At 50.2% G+C, this 20,446-nt stretch overlaps 1 protein-coding gene across 8 annotated transcripts; it reads right to left on the bottom strand.

Annotated features, from left to right (window-relative positions):
* Nucleotides 1-862: 862 nt before the first annotated feature.
* Nucleotides 863-16,758, bottom strand: TEX35 (testis expressed 35). Of its 8 annotated transcripts, none has more exons than XM_023754025.1 (9): nt 10,448-10,703; nt 9,669-9,719; nt 8,983-9,051; nt 7,381-7,437; nt 5,731-5,790; nt 2,195-2,259; nt 1,788-1,980; nt 1,390-1,433; nt 863-1,116 (listed from the first exon to the last, which is right to left on the bottom strand). In XM_023754025.1, exons 1-9 carry the CDS (start codon nt 10,484-10,486, stop codon nt 1,053-1,055), a joined length of 642 nt encoding a protein of 213 aa, XP_023609793.1. In that variant the 5' UTR covers nt 10,487-10,703; the 3' UTR covers nt 863-1,052. The 8 variants fall into 8 exon arrangements, with proteins under 8 accessions (XP_023609793.1, XP_023609794.1, XP_023609792.1 ...); XM_023754026.1 differs by having other exon boundaries at nt 863-1,113; XM_023754024.1 differs by lacking the exons at nt 1,390-1,433; nt 10,448-10,703 and adding an exon at nt 16,647-16,752.
* Nucleotides 16,759-20,446: the final 3,688 nt, after the last annotated feature.

Here is a 20,446-nt window from a genome sequence, read left to right as displayed (position 1 = left end):
GGTCCACAGACCACTGGTGGCCCATGACGTCCAAAAGGTTGGCGACCGCTGATTTAAAGCACCCAATACACTGCTCATTACTATGTAGCAACGACCAGTTATTTACTAGACAGTCTAAAAGTCGAAGCAGCCAACTTGGCAAGGAGATGAAACAGGCAAGAGCTGGTGTTAAATAAAATATGAACTCCCATGAGTTTCTCCATCAAACTGGTACCAAGAAGCACACGCATGACTGAAGAGTTCATTGAAATCCTGTTTTCTCTGTGTCTTTCTTTGCTCTCACTTTCAGCTAGCAGCCAAGCCTCATCTTCCCCGAGGTGGAGGATTTGGGGCAGGACAGAGTGTAGCTGGGGAGGTCACTGGCTCATCCCCACCTTTGCAATGACCTAAGGCCTCTGAAGGGATGGATGTGTGTCCTTCCTGTGGAGGCGGGAGGAAATCTGCTAGAGGACAAGGAGGGTGGATCCTCAGCGCCCAAGGCAACCACTGTGCACCAGGCCCTGAGTCCTCCTGCACACTAGACTCTGGGCCTGGGGGTCCCCCACGGTACCTCACCTCTCAGGTTTCCCTCAACACACACATACAATGCAAGAGCCACGAAGATGGAAGGAATGGTTGGATAGGATGGTAGGGGTGTCTCCTGTGTCTACACCGGAAAGGTGTCTGATATCTCCAGGGCCTCCCCTCTCTTCTGACCTGGGGCCTTTGCAGAATAAGGTGGAGCAGAGGGAGACAGTAGGGAGGGAGGATGACCCCAAGGATGACCAAAACAGAACTTCCCACTAATCCGCCAGGAAGCAGGAAGAGGGACTGGAGAACAAAGGAAGTGACAGTCTGCATACTCGAGTTTGGTGACACCCCCTTTGGCTTTCAATGAAGATTTTAATCCGGGTGGCGGGAGGCCTGGGGCGGGGTGGTATGGAAGGGGCAACAAGCCTCCACTGTGCAGCTCAAGGAGTTGGGGGAGGAGGAACTGGAGCTCTGGTGGGTTCCATGGCAGCACTAAGTTGGAAGCATGTCCTCGGTCATGTAGAGGTTGAAGCACAGGTACATCAGAATGCAGCTCCAGATGCCAAGGATGAGGAGGGCGCCCAGCCCCGGTGTGGAAGTCTCCTGCTAGACGGGGAGAAAGGCAGGAACCTGAGGCAAGATCAGGTCAGCAGCTGGCGAGCACCCTCCCCTCCACGGGAGCCTCCAGGCAGCCGCCTCCAGGCTAGGCTACCCAATCCTCCTTCCTGGTGCCACGTTCTCTAAGACTGAGTGGATGTGGTGGGGGCAAAGCCTGTGTGGGCACAGGTAAGGTCTGATGCAATTGCAGCCTGGGCCTCTGCCTTAGGGATGACGGGGCACCCGACTGAGACCAGGCACATCTCGTATGGATCTACCTACCCCTGATTGTGGTTGTTCTTTAGGGCACACAACATACATTTCTCCTGTAGAGGACAGAAACAGCACAAGAAAGATCATTTTTCCCTGGTCCAAGATGGCCAGACTGCTGGGCACCTCGTCAAGTTTTGCTATAGGAAAGGACAGAACAATACAGTGGCACTTGGGGCAGACACATCCAGGGTTGAGTCCTACCTACTTGGTCATGACTTAGGACTCTCCCCAGGCCTATAGGGCAAGACCCCAGAGAGGACTTCAGGCTCCAGGGCCTTCCTGGGATCGCAGAGGGTGCAATCCTTACGGCCAAAGGTTCCAGAGTCAGGAGGGCCCAGGGGAAGGAGAGGCAGCAGCAGGAGCCTAGGGTACAGCTCCCAGCAGGGTGGGTGGCAAGCTTCACTCACATAGCAGGTCCCACGTTGATGAAGGGAGTCCAGTGGGTCCTTTTTGAGTTTCTGTAGTGCCATATTCTTCTTGTGAATAGAAAGTGATGCTCCTTCAACTCCCTCCAGTTTCTTGAGCCGGTGCTGTGAGTCTGTGTCAGACTTTCCTATCTGCCTGAGTTCCTGATGCTCCTTTGGTCCTCTTCTAAGGGGACTGGGGAGTCAGGGAGGAGCAGAGTTGGGGAGACAAATTCCAACATGACAAGGAGATACCCATAGCACGGGTGGCCGTGGAAGGCCTTGACTCCTAGCCATTGGGGCCACAGAAAGCAAGACAGCTCCTCGAAGGGTCTGAAGACAGGACATTTAGCAACATGAAAGGGGAGATTCTTTAGAAACGAGGAGATATGGGTGCAGGTTATACTTACAGCTTGCTGTTTTTCTGTATATTTATTAAAACATCCATCTTCTCATCCATATCCTTCTGCATTTCCTTCAAGAGAGAATTCAAAGCTAGACCCTACATCTTGAAGGGCTTTTGAAGTCCTCTCCTCCTGCCTCTCTGAAAATCACTCAAAGATCACACCTCGGCATCATACTTCCTCAGAATCTCACCAGCCTTGGGTGAGGGGGCTTATGGGGTGAAGCTGACATGGGCTGCCTCCCTTTTTCCCCTCCCCCATTCCATGATTAGGCTGAGCAATAGGTAGAGTCATCAGGGGCTTGTCCAAAGTCTCCAGGTGAGTCAGAGGCCAGGAAGTGATTTATCTGAATTCACACTTAGATGAAACCATTACCTGCCTTGGTTCATGCCTATAAAATGACAGAACCAAGAAAACAAATCGTGCGACACACCCCACCCCCAAAGACACATTGACCCCAACGTTTGGCCCTGCCACACACCCAGATAGTTCATATTTGTTTGCTCCATCTTTTACTCAATTCCTGATAGAAATGGTGAACACAACACAAAACTGATAGTAGCTCAAATGGCACCTCACAATCATTATTTACTAAGAACTGAAAGGATAGTAAAATCTCAGCAAAGTTTAGATAAATTGACCTAGGAGAACTAGATAGGAATAGTGGTCACAAAAGAAATTCTGAGATGGCAGATGTTATCAGAGACAATATTTGTTATTGACATAATATTTGTTATGATCAAACATCATAAAGTGTAAATGAAAAATAATTTGTTTCGAGGAAAATAATTTTAATAAAAAATGAAAGATTGGGAAACAGTTTACTGAACTGCAGTAAAAACTGTCTGGGTGGAGATGATTTCAAAAAATACCTTCTTGAAAAGCATTTTTAAATGTTAGTATAAATTTTGAATAAAATATTCGTATTCATAAGTAGAGTTAAAATATCCTTGAAGTCAAAATTTCCCCTGGGTCCAAAAAATCAGAGTCAAACATCCCATATTTTTACAAGTCTCACCACCACTTCAAACTCCTCACATCCCAAACTGACCTCATTTTCTCTTCTAAATTAGTTCTATTTCCCAACCACCCCTGTCATTGTCACCACTTTCTTCTAATTACACAGATTAAAATTTTGATGTCATCATGGACGCTTTCCTCTTTCATTTTCTATATTGAATCAGTCACCAAGAATGTTGTTTCTCCTTCGATGCATCTTTCAGATTCACCCTTTCCTTTCTACACCTGGTCCAGCTTTCTTCACCTTGAGCTGGGTGGCTTCCTGTCTGATATTTTTGCTCCAGATGACCCCTCCCTGCTCCCCAGGGTCCCCAGGCCACCTTGCAAACAGCTGCCGGCTCAGCTTTCTGAAATGCTGCTCGTAGCATGTTCTTTGATTAAGAATCTCCAGAGGCCCCTTACTGCTTACACAGCCAAGTCCCAGCCGGTCTGCCTGTCTTTCAAAAGCCTTCATTACCCACTTCCTCGGTGCCCCTTCCATTTTATTTCTCACAGTTTCCCCAAATGATCCCACTTTTATGACTGATCTCCCCACTGACTGGGATACGCTTCATGTTCCTCCTGCCTCCATGCTGTGCGCAAGCTGTGCCCACGCCCGAAATAGCCTCCTTTGTGTGCCTTTCATGCCCAGTCCTACCCACTAACAAAACACTCACTGTGCCTGCATTTTACCAAAGAAATAACACATGCCCTTTGCAGAAAATCTGGATAACACAGAGGAATATAAAAGAAAAAATTGTCCTCATTTAGAAATAACAATAACCCTTTTGGCACATTTCTTTCCAGTCCCTTTTCTATATGTTCATTTACCCATTTTTTCCCATTTAGTTGAGCTCAGCCTGTACACATGCCTTGTATCTTGCCTATTTTACTTCTCATTACAAGCATTCTTCCTAAGTACTGTCTCTAACAGTTCCTAATTTTCCATATATGAATATACCATAACTTATTTGCCTATTTTTCTACTGTTAAAATTGTGGTTATTTCCAAATTTTTCTGGTTATTCTCAGAGGTTAAGTTCTGAGAACTGGAACTGATAAGTCAAGGGGTTTAAGTGCTTTTTGATACTTATAGTCTAATTCCTTTTCAGTTTTGTACATACTTGAACTCTGAGCAGCAGTACAAAAGCATTCCTATCTTATCTATAATTATCATAAATTAAAACTTTGCTTGTTTGAATGTGACAATCTAATCATTGTTTTCATTTGCATTTATTTGATAACCCATGAGGTAAACTCTTTTAATGCTTATTGCTTTTTAGTTATATTCCCTTCTGTGGATTATCTGTTCCTGCCCTTTTCCCATTTTTCTTTCTGGTTCTTATTGATTTGTGTGAACTTTATATGTTGCAGATAAAAAACCTGTTGTCTATGCCTATCATATTTGTGGAAAAAAAATTGTTTCTCCAAAACTGTTGTTGGCTTTTTAATTGTTTATGGTGCTTTTCTGTGATAATTTCAAATTTGTTAAATATTGTTAAATATATCAATATATCTTTTGTGATTTCTCCCATTGTATTTATGCTTAGAACATCTGGTTAAATACTTATACACCCTTTCTCCTTATTGTTTTTTAAATTCATGTTGTAGACTATTTCAGTTTACAGAGTTAAGTGAATTAAGTCTTTTCTTCATATAATCAAGCAATGTTAATATTACATAATCCTTTCCTTCTCGCTGACCTTTAAAAAAAATCCTCATTGTATTTTAAATGTTATAGAGCTGGGAGGAAGGTTCCCAAACTTGAGTTACAACGGAATCACATGGGGAGCTTTAAAAACTACTGACCCTGGACCTCATCCCAAGACGTTCTGATGCAATTGTTATGGGGTGCAGCCTGGGTATGAGGGGGCAGGTGAGTGCAGCCAGGTGAGTAGCTGCTGCAGAGGTGCTGAGGACCCGGTTCTCATCTGGGGAGAGCATCACAACGGTGCCCCAGCCTGTTAATCTGGGCCTGGGCCTGGGCCTGGGCATGTGAATTTTAGGAATCCTCACAAGTATCCTCATTGTACCCAGGCAGAGAGGCTCTTACAGGGTTCTCTGTGCTGGTTATCCTTGGGCTGTTCCACCGTAACTTGATTATTGTGGCTTTATAATGAGTTTTAATATCCAGTAGGGGTAGTTGCAGGTCCCATCGAAATAGGACTCAGGCTTTGCTGTGTTTACTTGTGTTGGTGGTTCTGCAACACACCAAAGTCTGAGAACCACGGTTCTAGTATCTAGATGATCCTCTTAGTGACTATTGAGTTCAAAAATAATCTTATTGGGCTTTTGGTTAGATTTGCATTAAGCCTTCAAAGCAGCCTGCAGGGCACCAGAAGACTCACTTTTTCTGTAAGGACTTTTCTGGTTACTCCAGCCCACCTTCATTACTCACATCTCTAAACTCTTAATAAAGTGACATACAGTTATCACTTAGCTTGTTACTCACCTGTAAATTCTTCCTTGCAATAGAATTTGGGGCAGGGCCTGGTATCACCTTCCACAAATCCTAGGATGGTACTGGCCCATGTAAATGCTTACCTTCATAATCTCCACAAATTCTTGGAGTTTATCGAAATCCTTGTCCATTACACATTTTATCTAACAAGGAAGAAAGGCACAGAGCCTATATTACTGACCGTGGAGTCATTTTAAGCAAAGGGCAACAGCTGCTCTGCTGGAGTGAGCTGGATGAAGCTCAAGGAATGGACTAATCATGGCCCATTAAAGCCACTTTCTTCTCAAGGGGTCAGGGAAGGGACTAGGGTGCAGTTAGAATCTAGTCACCACCACCACCAGCCTTGGCACAACTTAGATCTGACCACTGCCAGGCTTCCATGTGGAGCTCAGACCACAGCTGCAGCGACACCTTCTCACGTGAGCATTCCCCTTCTTTGTAAGGATGCTCTAGGTCAGGGGTGGGCAACCCCTGGCATGCATGCCAAACATGGCACGCCAGTAACTTTTGCTGGCATGCGGAACCCTCTCTTATAATCTTCCATTTACAATTTTTTTCTTAATATCAACTTTTTTATTTTTCAGATAAATTCAGTGTAGGTGCATCTTAGATAAATAATTTTACATAACAAGTTATCTTAAAGACCATAGACATGGATTGATGAGAGAGGGGAAGAGCAATTTCTATGCCTCTGCCTTAACTCTCCCTGCCTTCCTAGATCCGACCAGTGTTTTGGTTTCATCCACATACGCTTGTGAATCTTTGTTCTCAGTGATGAATTTTGTTAAGTCTTGTAATAGGAGTAGCCTGACAGATGAAAGTAGTAGCTCATGCATATCTCTGAAGGTCACGAAATATAAACCTGATGTAAAATCTCTGTCATCAGTGATGCAGCAGCAAAAGTCCCACTGATAATATCAAACGGAGTCATAAAGTTTTCTGTCGGACTATCAGTGTACATGTATACATTTAAAAATAAATGTATTTTTCATCATCATATACTGTGTTTTTGTCGCTCGAATGAATTTTATTCTTTCTTCAAGGTTCTTCACATACGTACACCTTAAGAGATATCAAGTAGGCGTAAGATGTTCTCAAAAAATTAGGGTTGGCACGCAGAAGAATTTTGAGTCAGAGATTTTGCTGGTTTTGGCATGCACTCACAAAAAGGTTGCCCACCCCTGCTCTAGGTTGTCCCATCAAGGAAACAAGAGAAGAAGAGGTCTTGCTCTGCAGCTTGCTAAGGGGAGGTGAGTAAGAAAAACTGAACTGGTCCTGACTGCCCCCAAATTCCAATTAGCCCCTCTCTGTCACTGAAGTTATATCTCCCCAACCTTATCCCTAAGACACCTTAGGAGTCCTTATCACTCAATCATTGGGTTGAAGCATCAAACAAATACTAGTAGATATCCTAAGCTGCCCGACACTTAAATGCTCTAGGGCCGTGGTCGGCAAACTGCGGCTCGCGAGCCACATGCGGCTCTTTGGCCCCTGGAGTGTGGCCACGAAGTTTCAATCGCACTGTACGTGTGCGCCCGCACGTGGTATTTTGTGGAAGAGCCACACTCAAGGGGCCACAGTTTGCCGACCACTGCTCTAGGGGATTTGGGCTGAGTTTATTGGAGTGCTTTCTCCGTGCAACTCGTGATTTCCTTCTCTGTTCAAAGTCAGGCACTGCACTTTCCTGGAAGCTACCCTTCACCTTCAAGTTCTGGAAAGTCCCATCCTGTTACCTGTTTTATCTCCTCCATCTTTTCCTTGAGCTCTTCTCTCACCTCCCTGAGATCATTCTGAGGAAATAAAATTGGGAAGAATAAGAGTAAAGAAATGTCTTGGATGGAAGGGCAAGTGCCAAAGGAGGAAAGAAAAGATTCAGGGGTGTGGATAAGGAAGGACAGAGAGACTTTCCATCAGGGAGGAGAGAAAGGAGGCTATTAAGAAAATAGGAGAGTCCGGCCAGTGTGGCTCAGTGGTTGAGCATCTACCTATGAAACAGGAGGTCACAGTAAGGGCACATGCCTGGGGTTGTGGACTTGATCCTCAGTAGGGGACATGCAGGAGGCAGCCAATCAATGATTCTCTATCATCATTGATGTTTCTCTGTCCCCCTCACCTCTTTTTCTCTCTCTCCCCTCCTCTCTGAAATCAGTAAAAATATGTTTTAAAAAAGAAAGAAAACAGGAGAGAGTGGGACATCCAGACATCATGTGCCTTTGACACTTCTGGGATATGGCTGCCAAAAATGTACAAACAACCCCAAATCAGGCTCATTCTACAAAATGAATGGTCTCTAATCCTAAAATATGCCAGTGTCCAAGAAATAAAGGTTGAAGAACTGTTCCAGGTGACAGGAGGCCAACGGACACAGAGCCCGGATGCAATGTGTGATCCAAGATTGGGTCCCAGACTAAAAGGCTGTTTTTTCTCTTGTTATGAAAGACATTAGTGGGGTCATTGTTGAAATTAGAATAAAGGCTGTAGATGAATACTGTGTCAAAGTTAATTTCCTGGTTTTGATATTTGATAATATTACTGGCCATATAAGAGAGTGTTCTTGTTTTTAGGAAATTTATACCAAAATTTGAGAGAAACATGCTCCCAAATAGTTCAGGAAATATATATATTCATTGTGTGTGTGTGTGTATATGTGTGTGAATATATAAATATATGAGACAGAGGGAAAGAACCATGATTAAATGCCAACATTTGGGGAATCTGGGCAAAGCGTATACTAGAATTCTAAGTCTGAAATTACCCTATATAATAAAAGCCTAATATGCTAAGTGTCTGGTCATCTGGTTGTCCATTCAACCAATTAAAGCATAATATGCTAATGATATGCTAAGGCCGTTCAACCGTTCTCTATGATGTGCACTGGCCACCAGGGGGCAGATGCTCCAACTGGTAGGTTAGCTTGCTGTTGGGGTCCAACTGATCGGGACTGAGCAAGATGGGCCGGACACGCCCTGGAGCCCTCCTGCAGTCCCTCTCTAGCTGGCCAACCTCCCGCCTCCCTCCCCAGCCCCAATCATGCATCAGTGGGGTCCCTTGGCCTGGCCTGTCCCCTCTCGCAATCCGGGATCCCTCAGGGGATGTTTGAGAGCCGGTTTCGGCCTGATCCCGCTGGCCAGGCCGAGGGACCCACTGGTGCATGATTTCGTGCACTGGGCCTCTAGTTTCACAATAAAGAGTTAAAGGAAACAAACCAAAAGAACTGAAGAGAATGGAGTCACAGGGCCCGCTGCCACAGTTTATCTCCCATGGAAGTTGTTCAGCTGCCCAGCCCCCCTTCACTGGGTTGACCCCACCCCTGCAGCCTGGGTTCAAACACCTACCTTTAGCTCCCTCGTCCCTCCCGTTTTGGTAAATGGCCCTTCTGGTTTAATTCTTTTGTATTCACATGTCTGTTGATTAAAACCAGAAACACAGGGTATTGGAAATTGCAGGTGTGGGGTAGATAAGGCAGGAGATATCACCCCGAGTTTCTGTTCCTCCCTCCCAGCCAGGGTAAACAGAGGGGAGCTGGTGGCCCCACCTGTGCAGCAGTTTCCTCCATCCTTCAATTCTCTCTGAGCTCCTCTCATTCCACTCCCCTCCTGGGCCTCAGCTCTGTCCCTGAACAGCCAGGCTCACTCCTGCCTCAGTACCTTTGCACAGCTGCTTCCTCGACCTACAGTGCTCTTCCTTAGTCTTTGAGTGGCCAGAGTCTCATCCTTCAGCTCTCAGCGCAAAGAGAGGCCTATCCTGACCCCTGATTTATAGCAGCCTCCCCGTCAGATCTCCCTTTTTTAATTCTCTACATGGCACTAACACTACTGATTTTGTTTCCTGATTTGTGCATTTATCTGATTAGTTACTAGTGTGACATTCTATGAGAGCAGAGAGCTTGTCTGTCTCTCAGTGTACCCCCAGCACCTGGGACAGGTCTTGGCCACAGCAAAGCGAATGACCCCTGACTCCAGGTCAGCTCCCCACAGCTCTCAGGCCTGGGTGCTGGCATGGGCTCAAAAGAGCTTCTTACTTTGATCGGCTCTGGCTTCAATTCCAGGCAAATTGCCTTGTAGTTCTTGCTCTGCGGAGAGAGGCAGTTGGGATACAGGCATCAGGACCAGGGTGGCTACCCCCAGGCCCTGACAGGAGGACCCTCACCCGGCCCTGCCTGTCCAACTGTGCTTGAGCCCAAGCCCACATGTCCCCCAGCCCCCGACTCAGGACAACTCCAATTTTGTCCTGCTGTTACACATCTCTCATGAGCATCACCTGCCCGTTCAGCAGGCAGCTCTCTCCCTGCTGGGGGTGCCTGGGCGGAGAGGAATTTTACGGGAACTTTAAGAAGCCACATAAGTACTATTTCAGGAGCGCAGACTCAGGTTCTAATCTCAGCTGTCCTCCCTACTGGCCATGCCAACTTGGGCAAGCTGTTTAGTCTTTCTGGCCTCCATTTCCTCATCTGTAAAGTGAGGAAGATAATTATGTTTATATAATAAAGTTATTGTACACCTTAGACATGCCCATTAGATGCGGGCCTGGCACAGGCCTGGGGGGGGTCATGCCCTCGGGAGTAGTAGGGTGGGGTTGGTACTATGGGTCCTTGTCCCCGAGGGAGCCAGTCGAGGCTGCTTTCCTTCCCAGATCGAGGCCAGGAATCAGTCCCACCCTCCTTCCGGGCTAAGCGGTCACTTCATGCTCCAACAGAGAAAGAGAAGCCCAGCTTTCATCAGGGGTCTCTGTACCCACCCCTACCCCTCCTCCCTTCATGGGGGCTCAGAGGCCCCCCAGGTCCAGCTCTTTCTCCTTTACCAGGTTTGCTTTCTTCAGTTCTGCCTTCTTGGCCGACATGATGGAGGAGGCCAGAGTGTTCTTTTCCCAACCTCCTCACGACGGGCCCTGTGACCAGGCCACTGTCCTATGCAGATTGCAGGCCCAGGTGAGGGCAGGGTGACCCCTCTGTGTGGAGCAGCTGAGGTCACAATGCCCAGGACCCACAGGCCACCCTGGAGTGTCGCCGCAGCTTTGAGCCTGGGGCGCCCTGGCCACTGAGATGAGGGACTCAGGTCTGCCTGCCGCGTGGGGGAAGGTGTCCTGCAAAGTCCACCCAGAGGGACCGTGCCTGTTCTGCCGAGGCACAAGGCACACGTCAGGAGAAGCAAGAACTGCTGGCTCCTCCCCAGTAGGCTCGTCTCCCTGCTGAGTAGACCAGGAGGAGGTGTCTGCCCGCACACTGGCTTCCGGAGCCCGCAGTTCCCTCTGCCACGCTCTCCTGACGGGGATGGACCCTCCCTCGGACTGGAAGCCGTCTTGGGTTGAGAAGCCTCTCTGGTCCAAGGTGCAGGTACCGTGCTAACCTGGGTTTTTCTGTCCTGTGGGGGCGATCAGGGAAGGAGCAGCTTCAGTCTCGGCAGGATGAGTTCTGACTCCCTGTCTGACTGCACGGCTGGCCCTGTCCCCTCTCCCCACCACCAGTCTCTGCTCCTGCTTCTTCCATCATCCTGGAAGAGGGTTGTGGCAAGAAGTCACCCGAGGACAATGCTAAACGTGAGAAGCCTCAGGGATGGGGGGAGGGGGGCAGATTCTAAAGAATACTAGCTGCTTCCGAAAAGGCCAGTTTGGGAATAGAGGACAGACAGCACAGGGGTGCAGGAACCAACGCAAACTGCATGTGAAGTCCATGCCACAACACACCTCGGAATGACTCCTTGCACCTCCCGCCATTCCAACCCTGCCTGCGCCTGTCCTGCCCAGAGGCCGCGAGCACTGGGACTTCCTGGGAGCCACCTGCAGCCTTTCTGTTGCATTTCCTGGGGGTTATTTCATAGCCTCCAACCTGGTGACAGCCCTTGCTCTTACCCTGTCACAACCAAAGGAGAATATGACTGTCACTCTGTTCAGGGTGGGGAGGGAGGGCGTGGTGGGGAGCCTCCCAGGCCCCTCACCCTCGCGCAGCTTTCTGAAACCCCAGGGCCTGAGCGTGCCACTCCAGTGAAACTGACTGGCTGTGTCTGAAGTTACCGGATGTGGCAGCATCTCCTCCTCGCTGTGGCCGCAGATCTCCCTGCCTTTGCTTGGCTGGGCTGAGCTGCTGTTCCCTGGGCCTCCTTCTAGCCGAGCAGATCCCATGAGCCCATGGCCTACACATCAGGAAACTGGGTCTTCAAAGAAGACAAGGTCTCCTTGTGAAACTGCTCTATAAATTACACACGTAAATCACCATCGTTTGGACAGACATTTAACGAGACCCACAGCTCCAGGCTTGTGCCTTCTCAGGATGTTCACCATCAGGCTCCCAATACCTCACTGTCGTCATGGATGCGCTCTGGGAGGGCTCAGGAAATCCGCCTGACAAACCCGAGTCGAGGCGTCTCACATTGTTTCCTTCTCCTTAAGATGTCGCCCCTGCACAAAGCACTAGGACGACACTGCGACATTGGGTGTTGCTGCAGCATAATTGTTCCCTGCAAGCTGTGGGCAGTTCCTCCTGAAGACGCCAGCTCCGCTCTTCCTAACCCCCATCCCTGACAACACCCATTGGTATGGGGCCAGGAGCATACGCCCACCCAGGTTCCACTGGATTTGGTGGAAAAGGAGCATTCACAACGGAGACACAGAGGCAGCCACACGTCTCTCTTCTCCAACGACGCCACTGATTTCCTTTCCAAGGGTTTTCAGCTTCTTGAAGACAGAGTTGTGTGGAAAGGCTGGTGGGGAAGAGGGGATTGAAAACTGGCCTTAGGCCTCTGGGTCTGGTCTCTTATGATTGCAGGGGGACAGAATCCCAGGATCTGGGCTACGATGAAGCCCAGCTCAGCCACATGTAGCCCAGAGAACATGAATGTCACCCCTGCTGTAGGGCCTATTTGACCACTGGGTGGCCCAGCGTTCTAAAGGCCTTGGACTGGGGCAGAATGTGTCATCAAGGTGCCCAGGATCCTGTCGGCTGTGGTCTCCAGGGCCCCTCGGATGGACCTGACCCAGGTGACTGGCTCTCACAACAGCCTGGGAACATTCTCCATGGTCACGCACAGCCCTCAGCCAGAGGGGCTCACTGGTTCCTACCCCAGAACCTCTCACATACATCTTCCAGAGATTTAATGTGATTGATGCTGCATTATCCTACTTGACTGATTTACAGACGCCTCATAAAGCTTTACCACATCAGGACGGTCACCTTTGCTCATTGACACGTTGGTTACTATGCAATTTCTGATCATCTCTATAAATAGTGTGCCCGATTTTGGCTAGAATCATAATCCTATTATATTGTTTCTATGGAACAATGATCCAGTTTCTACCATGGGAACTTCTAGGACCTCTATTTTAGGAACAAAACATAATATTCTGAACAGAAGAATCTACGTCTCCAGCTAATTCGATATATCTAATGGTAAGTGACACGTCAGAGCGAAGGTATTGTGTGAGGATTACGGGCTTCTTCCTCCTGTGCATTCGCACGACAGGGGCGTGTTTGCAGGGCCTCTCGGGACCCAGCGAGGGGGCCCTGCTCCTCTGCCCACAGCCGGCTGTTACCGAGCAGCCTGCGTGGGAGATAAAGAGCCACCAACCATCAGAGGCTCCTGCTCCTGCCAAATATGGCCCCTCGGCCACCTCGCTTGGCCGGTATCCCTTTGCCTCCTTGGTGGAGTCCAAATAGAGAAGGGCAGCTATACTCCTGGCTCTGTCGGCCTCTGGGCTTGCAGGCTCTCTACAGCTGCCATCCTAGTCCCCAGCAGCCTTCCCTCTACATCGGACACCTCCAAATCCCCGTTCAGCACGGAAGCAATGAAACTGGGTGCATCCTCTTTGGATGACTCTTGTTGAGAAACTATAGTTGACCCTGAACAACACCGGTTTGAACTGCATGGGTCACTTACATGCACATTTTTTTTCAATAAATACGTACAGTGCTATAAATGTTTTCCTTACGATTTCCTTACCATTTTCTTTTGTCTAGCCTTATTATAAGAGTACAGTATATAACACATATAACATATAAAATACATGTTAATGGTGAGGCTTCCTGTCAACAGCAGGCTATTAGTAGTTACGTTTTGGGGAGTCAGAAGTTATTCGTGGATTGAAAACTGCACGGGGGTTGTGCCCCAACCCCTACATTTGAGCTGGCTCTCAACTGTACTTTCTGCATGGCTGCCACGAGGATCACGTGGGAGGGTTCCAGCCTCGGTCCTGGGAGCAGCCTGCATTGCTCCCACTTCTTTGGCTAGACCACAACCACAAGGCCACACCCAACTGCAAAGGATGCTGGGACATGCAACCAAGGTTCTCCCAAGAATAAGAGAAAATGGGCTTAAGGAGTAGGTAGCCAATCTCTGCCACACCTTCCCAGTGCATCTCCTCTGTCTTATCACAAGTGCCCTCATAAGAAAACTGGATCAAGCGTTCTGCTGTTTTTAGCACACAAGGGAGTTAGCAGAGAAGGTCTGAAAGGGAAGGTTTCGGTGGACACTGGAGCTGGGATAAACCTCCCAGCAGCTGTGAACTGGCAGAGTGAGCGCTCGGGTTCGGGATCCACCTCTTTGTCACCTGAATGGCCAATGGGCTGGGAAATGGAGACAGAGATTATAATAATGACTCTGTTGGTCCAGGGCTTTGTAATACAGCAATGCTGGTCTGTTCCAGGCCCATGCTGGAGCCTGTGTGGCAGCTTGCAGACCTCTCTGACCTCCTGCAGGCACCAGACCATGTGACAAAGGAACCTCTGGGACCCTGGGCTCCAGCTTGAAGCTGAGGAGGGAGGCCTCTGTGTGGCAAAACTTCTGTGAAAGTGGCTCCCTGGGGAAGACCACTTGCATTGAATCAAACACTGAAGTAAGCCACCCATTTGCTGAGCCTCCTAAAGTGTTACTTTATTTTTTATAAGTTTTAAAAAAAACATATTTTATTGATTTCAGAAAGGAAGAGAGAGAGAGAGACAGACAGACAGACATCAATGATGAGAATCACTGATCAGCTGCCTCCTGCATGTCCCTACTGAGGATCGAGCCCACAACCGGGCATGTGCCCTGACCAGGAATCAAACTGTGACCTCCTGGTTCATAGGTCAACACTCAACCACTGAGCCACACTGGCAGGGCTATTTTGACCTAATTCTTGATTAAACAAAAGGGATTCCATTGTGTCCTCACCCCTCTAAAAACCGTGACAGTATAACCCATCCAGAGAGCTGTGACTGCTGGGGCCTGCCCCGCCCTCAGCCCCACACCTCCTGCCAGGCTTCCCTGGTCCAGACTCAGGGCCAGGCCGGCTCTCAGCGAGGAACTCAGGGTCACTGTGCAGGGACTGCACATCGAGTCCCCTATTGGTTCAGGACACTTGCTATGTGCCAAGCACTCTGCAGGGCCCTGGCCCCCCAGAACTCATCACTGACAGAGGTGACAACAGAGTGGCACTTACAATATGGTGAGGGAGCCCGGGGGGGGGGGAGCATGGCCCAGTTCTTGGAGCTGGCTCTCTGCCGTGTTCTGCTGGACCCCATTCCAGCTTGAGAGCTTCCCAGTACCCTAGTTCCTCTAGACCAGCGGTTCTCAAACTGTGGGTCGCGACCCCTTTGGTGGTCGAACGACCCTTTCACAGGGGTCGCCTAAGACCGTCCTCCATATCAGATATTTACATTACGATTCATAACAGTAGCAACATTACAGTTATGAAGTAGCAACGAAAATAATTTGATGGTTGGGTCACAACATGAGGAACTGTATTTAAAGGGCCAGAAGGTTGAGAACCACTGCTCTAGACCCAGGTTCTTCCCTAAACCCCAGCATAGGAGCCAGGCAGGGCCCTGCTACCCCCCCACATGACAGGGGTGCCCAGCACCAACACCAGCCTGGCCCTCAGATGACGATGGTGACAGGCTCCCTCACTCGTCAGTGGGACCACCCCCTCCACGCTGGGCCCTGTCTCCTCAGCGTGGCTCCTAGCCGGCCCCAGCAGGAGTGCTGCATACAAAGCAGTTTTCCCTGCGCCACCTGGCCCACGTTCACCTTCATCTGGCCTTGTCACACTCACTACACGGCAGTTTGGACTGGGCTTAAATCTGCACATTCTCCAGCAGCACAGAGCAAGGTGTCCTCTGAGCTGTGTGTGCGCCAAGCTGACAATCCACCACGTCAGAGGGGTCTGCAGGTAACACATGCCTGTCCTCAGAGGTCCTCGGGAAATAAAGGTAGACCTTGCTTTCTAGCGCTTCACATACGTTATATTTTTTTTTACAAATTAAAGGCAAAACCCTCCTCCCACAAAAAAGATTACAACTCACTTTACTGCAATGGTCTGGAACAAAACCTGCATTATCTCTGAGGAGTGCCTGTCATGGGATCTTCATAAATGCAACCACCATTGGGGTTTGGGGTTTGTACATGGACCTCCCTCAGCTCCCAGAGAACTGGAAACATGGAAGCCCCGGAGTCCGCAGGAAGGAGGGGCAGTGCTGGCCTGGGGTCCATCAGATTCGCCTCGCTGACCCCACTGGGAACCTCAGCGGGCCTCCTTCCTCCAGACCCCAGGGCCTTCTACAGGCCTTCTATTTTGCCTCCCACTTGGTTACCTGTATGGTTCTTCAGAGAAACAACGAACAGGAGACCTACCTGTCTACCTACCTGTAAACCGATTTATTTCAAGGGATTGGCTCACGGGATTACGGGGTCCCACCATCTGCTCTCTGCAGGCTGGGGACCAGGAGAGACGACGGTGTAAGTTCCAGTCCAAGTACCCATGTCCCAGCTCCAAAACAGTCCACAGAGAGGAAGAACTCTTTCTATTTGACCTTTATTTCTACTCATTCCTCAGGACTGGAGGGGGCCTGCCCGCATTGGAAGGGCACTCTGCTTTGCTCAGTCCACCGACTCAACTGTGCATCTCACAGAAACACCACACACACACACACACACACACACACACACACACACACACAGAATCATGTTTGAACAACTACCTGGGCACCTTGTGGCTTCGTCAAGTTGACACGTAAAATTAACTATCACATTACCTGTCTCTCCCTCCTCCTCGATCCATCATCACCCATCACGTCATCCCTCAGCTTCCAGAACACAGCACTAAAGGAAGCTGTAATCCTTTTGCTCAGGGAAGGTCTTGCCTTCAAACTGTAAAAAAACCCAACATTTATGAATCACAAGAAAGCCTAGCAAGGGATGCCTGTTTTCCCAGACCCTCCAAATCCGTCCTTCCAGGAGGAAATACCCCTTTTTCCAGATTCCCTGGATCAACCTTTGACCACCATATCTTTCCTCTGTTTGGACCCCCCTCCCCCTCTGGGCTCATTCTCAGACCTGCTCTCAAGAGAGTGAATCCCCGCTCAAGCACCCCAGCCTCCCCAGTCTGCTGCCTCCCACAGCTTGCCTGCAGCTTGGTGAATACCACACAGTTGTGCAAGTTGGCCGGGGCTACGCAGCATCTTTCCTTGTGGCAGAATGGGATGGTTCAGTGATTGCCTGGAGACCCTGCCAGTCTTGCTGAGGCCATCTGAGGCCATCGCTGCAGGTTTGAACTAGGTCAAGGGTTCACCTCCAGGAATATGGGAATTCACTGTAATAAAACAGTGTCTTAACCAAGCATTTTGAATGTGTTTATTTAATCCACACAACTACCCTAAGAGGTAGGCACTAACATTATTCCTATTTTACAGATGAAGAAACTGTTTAACTCAGAGCTGGCATTTTCTGAAGTCAGAGAGCCTGGTGGGGGAGCTGTCACATGAACCCAGGCAGCCAGCACGTTTACCCTCCTCCCCAGAGGCGTGGACTGTCCCAGCCACAGCAGCCCCTGTCCCATGTCAGCATTTCCCATTGACATTTATAAAACTGGGGTTAACAAAGCTAAGTTCACAGACCTCACGCACAATGCAGATGGAGGAACCCCATCCCTTCCGCGCCCCCCCTCCCCCTCCCTCTACTTGGCAGTCCTGAAGAGAGGCCTCAAATAGCAGCCTTGGGGAGCACAGGCCCACTGGTTGGGAGCCCGCTGCTTCCCCCAGCTGTGCAGGGAGTTAGGCTGGCTGTACAGAACCTTCCCCTCAGACAGAAATGGCCCCATGAGGCACAACTGACTTCGGCAGGTCATGTCCACATCCATACGGTCAACAACAGCACACGGTCCACTCATTTATTCAGTACATATGGGCCAACTGCCCGCTGGACTCTGCTTGGCTGTGGCCACAGTGCACATCTCTAACCAAGACCCCAGACAGGCGCCAGCCACCACTTTGCAGAACACCTGCCTGATCTAAAAAAGCAAGTGTGGGAGGTGCAGCTTCCACTTTGGGGATCTGGTGGGTCCGAGAGGAAAGGTCTATGTAGACCATGGGAAAGTGAACATTGTAAACCTTTACCTAAGGATGCCCTGTGTGTGTTTGTGTGTGTGTGTGTGTGTCGGGGGTGGGGTGGAAATGCTACAGAGTTTCCATGAACCCCTTTGCTTCCTGCAGCTCATGCAAACCTTGTGTTTGTTCCTGGGTCACTGAGGGAGCCCACTCCTGCCTTCTCCCCTCACCCCTTCCCCCTGCCTGGCTTTCCTTCTCCCTCACCCCTTCCCCCTGCCTGGCTTTCCTTCTCCCTCACCCCTTCCCCCTGCCTGGCTTTCCTGACACACCACCAGTGAAACTCGGGCCTGGGGAGCAGGGCTGTCCTCCTCCCTCATCACCAGTCCCCCCACCCCCACCCCCCGCCCTGCATTCAAGAGCACTGGGTGCCAGACAGGGTCCTAGCTAGGAGGGGGAATCCAGAGAATAATAATAGCAAGTCTTCCTAACACAAACCACAGCACAGAGCCTTACTGAGAGTCCGCTGTCCTTGTGGGTGAGTGCTCTGTGGCTCAGGCGCAGTCCCTGTTCTCAGGGAGCTCACAGTCTCTCCAGAGAAAAGAGAAACTGGGATTTCAACCCCAGGGTGCCCAGTAGGACTCTTAAATCAAGAGAGGTGGTCAGTGATGGGGTCCTGGCGGGGTGGGGGGCGGTTTCCCAGGCCAGGACAGCCAGCTTCCCTCCTATCCCCTGGGAGTGACCCTCAGAGGCCGAGGCAATGGGGTTGTGTCCCTGGGACGGAGTCATCTGAGGCCATCGCTGCACAAGAGAACGCTGTGGCAGGATGCCCCTGTGGACACATTAATGACTCTTGCCTTTGCCTTTTTAGAGGGGCTGTTTGCTCTTCCCTCTGGGAAGGATGTGAAGGGTGGAGAGCAGAGAAAAGTCTTCCAGGCTGTGGTTTCCAAAAGCTCAGCCCTTAGGGCAACAGAGAGAAGCTGGGCATAAACAGGATGCTGGGCGGGAGGGAGAAGGAAAGAGAAAGACAGAGCCGGAGCTGTTCTTGCTTCCCCAGAGAAAGAGCTTTGGTCTCTGGTCTGTGCTTCATCAGGGAGCCGAGCCTGGACCTGGGCAGGCCTCTGATCTCACTGGGGTAGGACTTGTGGGGGCCCATTGCCTCCCCACCTTACACTTGCCAGTGACCGAGTTTGAACCGCTGCCCTGCTGCTTCCCACTATGTCCTGAGGAAGTTATTTCACTTCTCTGAGCCACAACTTTCTCAGCTGTGACACGGGGGTCCCGGCCTCCCCTGCTGGCTGGTGTGGCTGCTGTGAGGGAGGAGAGTCCAGCAAGCCTGGCCCACACATGCCCTTCCTTCTCCCTCCCCAACGCCCCTCTCTCTCCTTCCACTCCTGGCCCTCTGGCCCTTGAGGAACCCTGGGCCTAACCTGGCCGCCCTCTGTCACCCACTCCCACCGCCCCAGCAGCCAGCCCAGAGCCGAGCTCCCCTCATCTCTGCTCATCAGTTTCCTGACCCCTGTTGCCTTCCCCGCCACTGGCTGGAGGACACACTCTTCTCCCCTTTCTTCCAGCTGCACCCCCAGCACCTCACACAATGGCTGGCAGGCACTAGGTACCGAATAAGCATTTGTTTAGTAAAATCTGCAGTTTGGGTAGGAAGGAGGAGAGTGGAGAGCAAGGAAGGGACCAGAGGCTCAGGTGCAGCTGCTGCCAGAGGTGAGAAGCCTGCCTTGTGCTGCAGCCATGCTGGGCCTGGGGCTACGGGGCCTGCTCTGCGCAGCAGGTAAGGACCCCCGTGCACCCCTCTTCCCCCCTCCCCCACACACTGGGCTCCCTGCATGGGTCCCAGGGAAGGGTGCTTGTCCTCTGAGGTTCCCAGGTTTTGAGGCTGAAGGGGAAACAAAGTGGAAAACAATGTTTTCAACTGTCAGTCCAGGCCTGGTGACGGAGGTCTCAGCCTCCTCTCCCCCTCCAAGGCCCAGGGGCCAGAACCCAGAGTCTGCTGGCTTCATCTCATTCCACTCACTCATATCCTCAGGGAGGCATCTAACCAACAGGTAGTAATGAAGTGCCTCATAGAGGTGGCTTCACAGAGCTCACGTTCTAGCAGGGGTTAAAGACATTTGGTAAGAAGATAGTAAATAAAATGATTGTGGCAGCAGCAAGACCCCCTGGGGCCAATGCTGTGAGCCCCAGTGAGAGGCCAGTGCCTTGGGGCAGGGTGGCAGTGGGCATGGAAAGAAATGGAAAGTTCATGAAGGCTCGAGATACACATTGGGTAGAGCTGACGGGATTTGCTGTGAGACTGGATGCCAAGAATGAGAGAAAGAGAGGGACCAGCCGTGACTCCTGGGCTAGGGCTGGAGACACTGGAGGGAGGGAGCCATTTAATGAGCTGGGGGCACCAGGACGGAGCAGACGGAAGGTGAATCTGTGTGTGGACAGAATGACAGCCGGAAGGACACGTGCAGGAGTCCAGTGGTGGAGAGCAGAACCTGGGAGGCCCCAGG

This window comes from Myotis lucifugus, unplaced genomic scaffold, assembly GCF_000147115.1.
Source record: "Myotis lucifugus unplaced genomic scaffold, Myoluc2.0 scaffold_54, whole genome shotgun sequence".
Lineage (NCBI taxonomy): Eukaryota > Metazoa > Chordata > Mammalia > Chiroptera > Vespertilionidae > Myotis > Myotis lucifugus.
The sequence above is the reverse complement of the archived record's forward strand: the minus strand, read 5'-3'. Positions and strand labels throughout refer to the sequence as shown.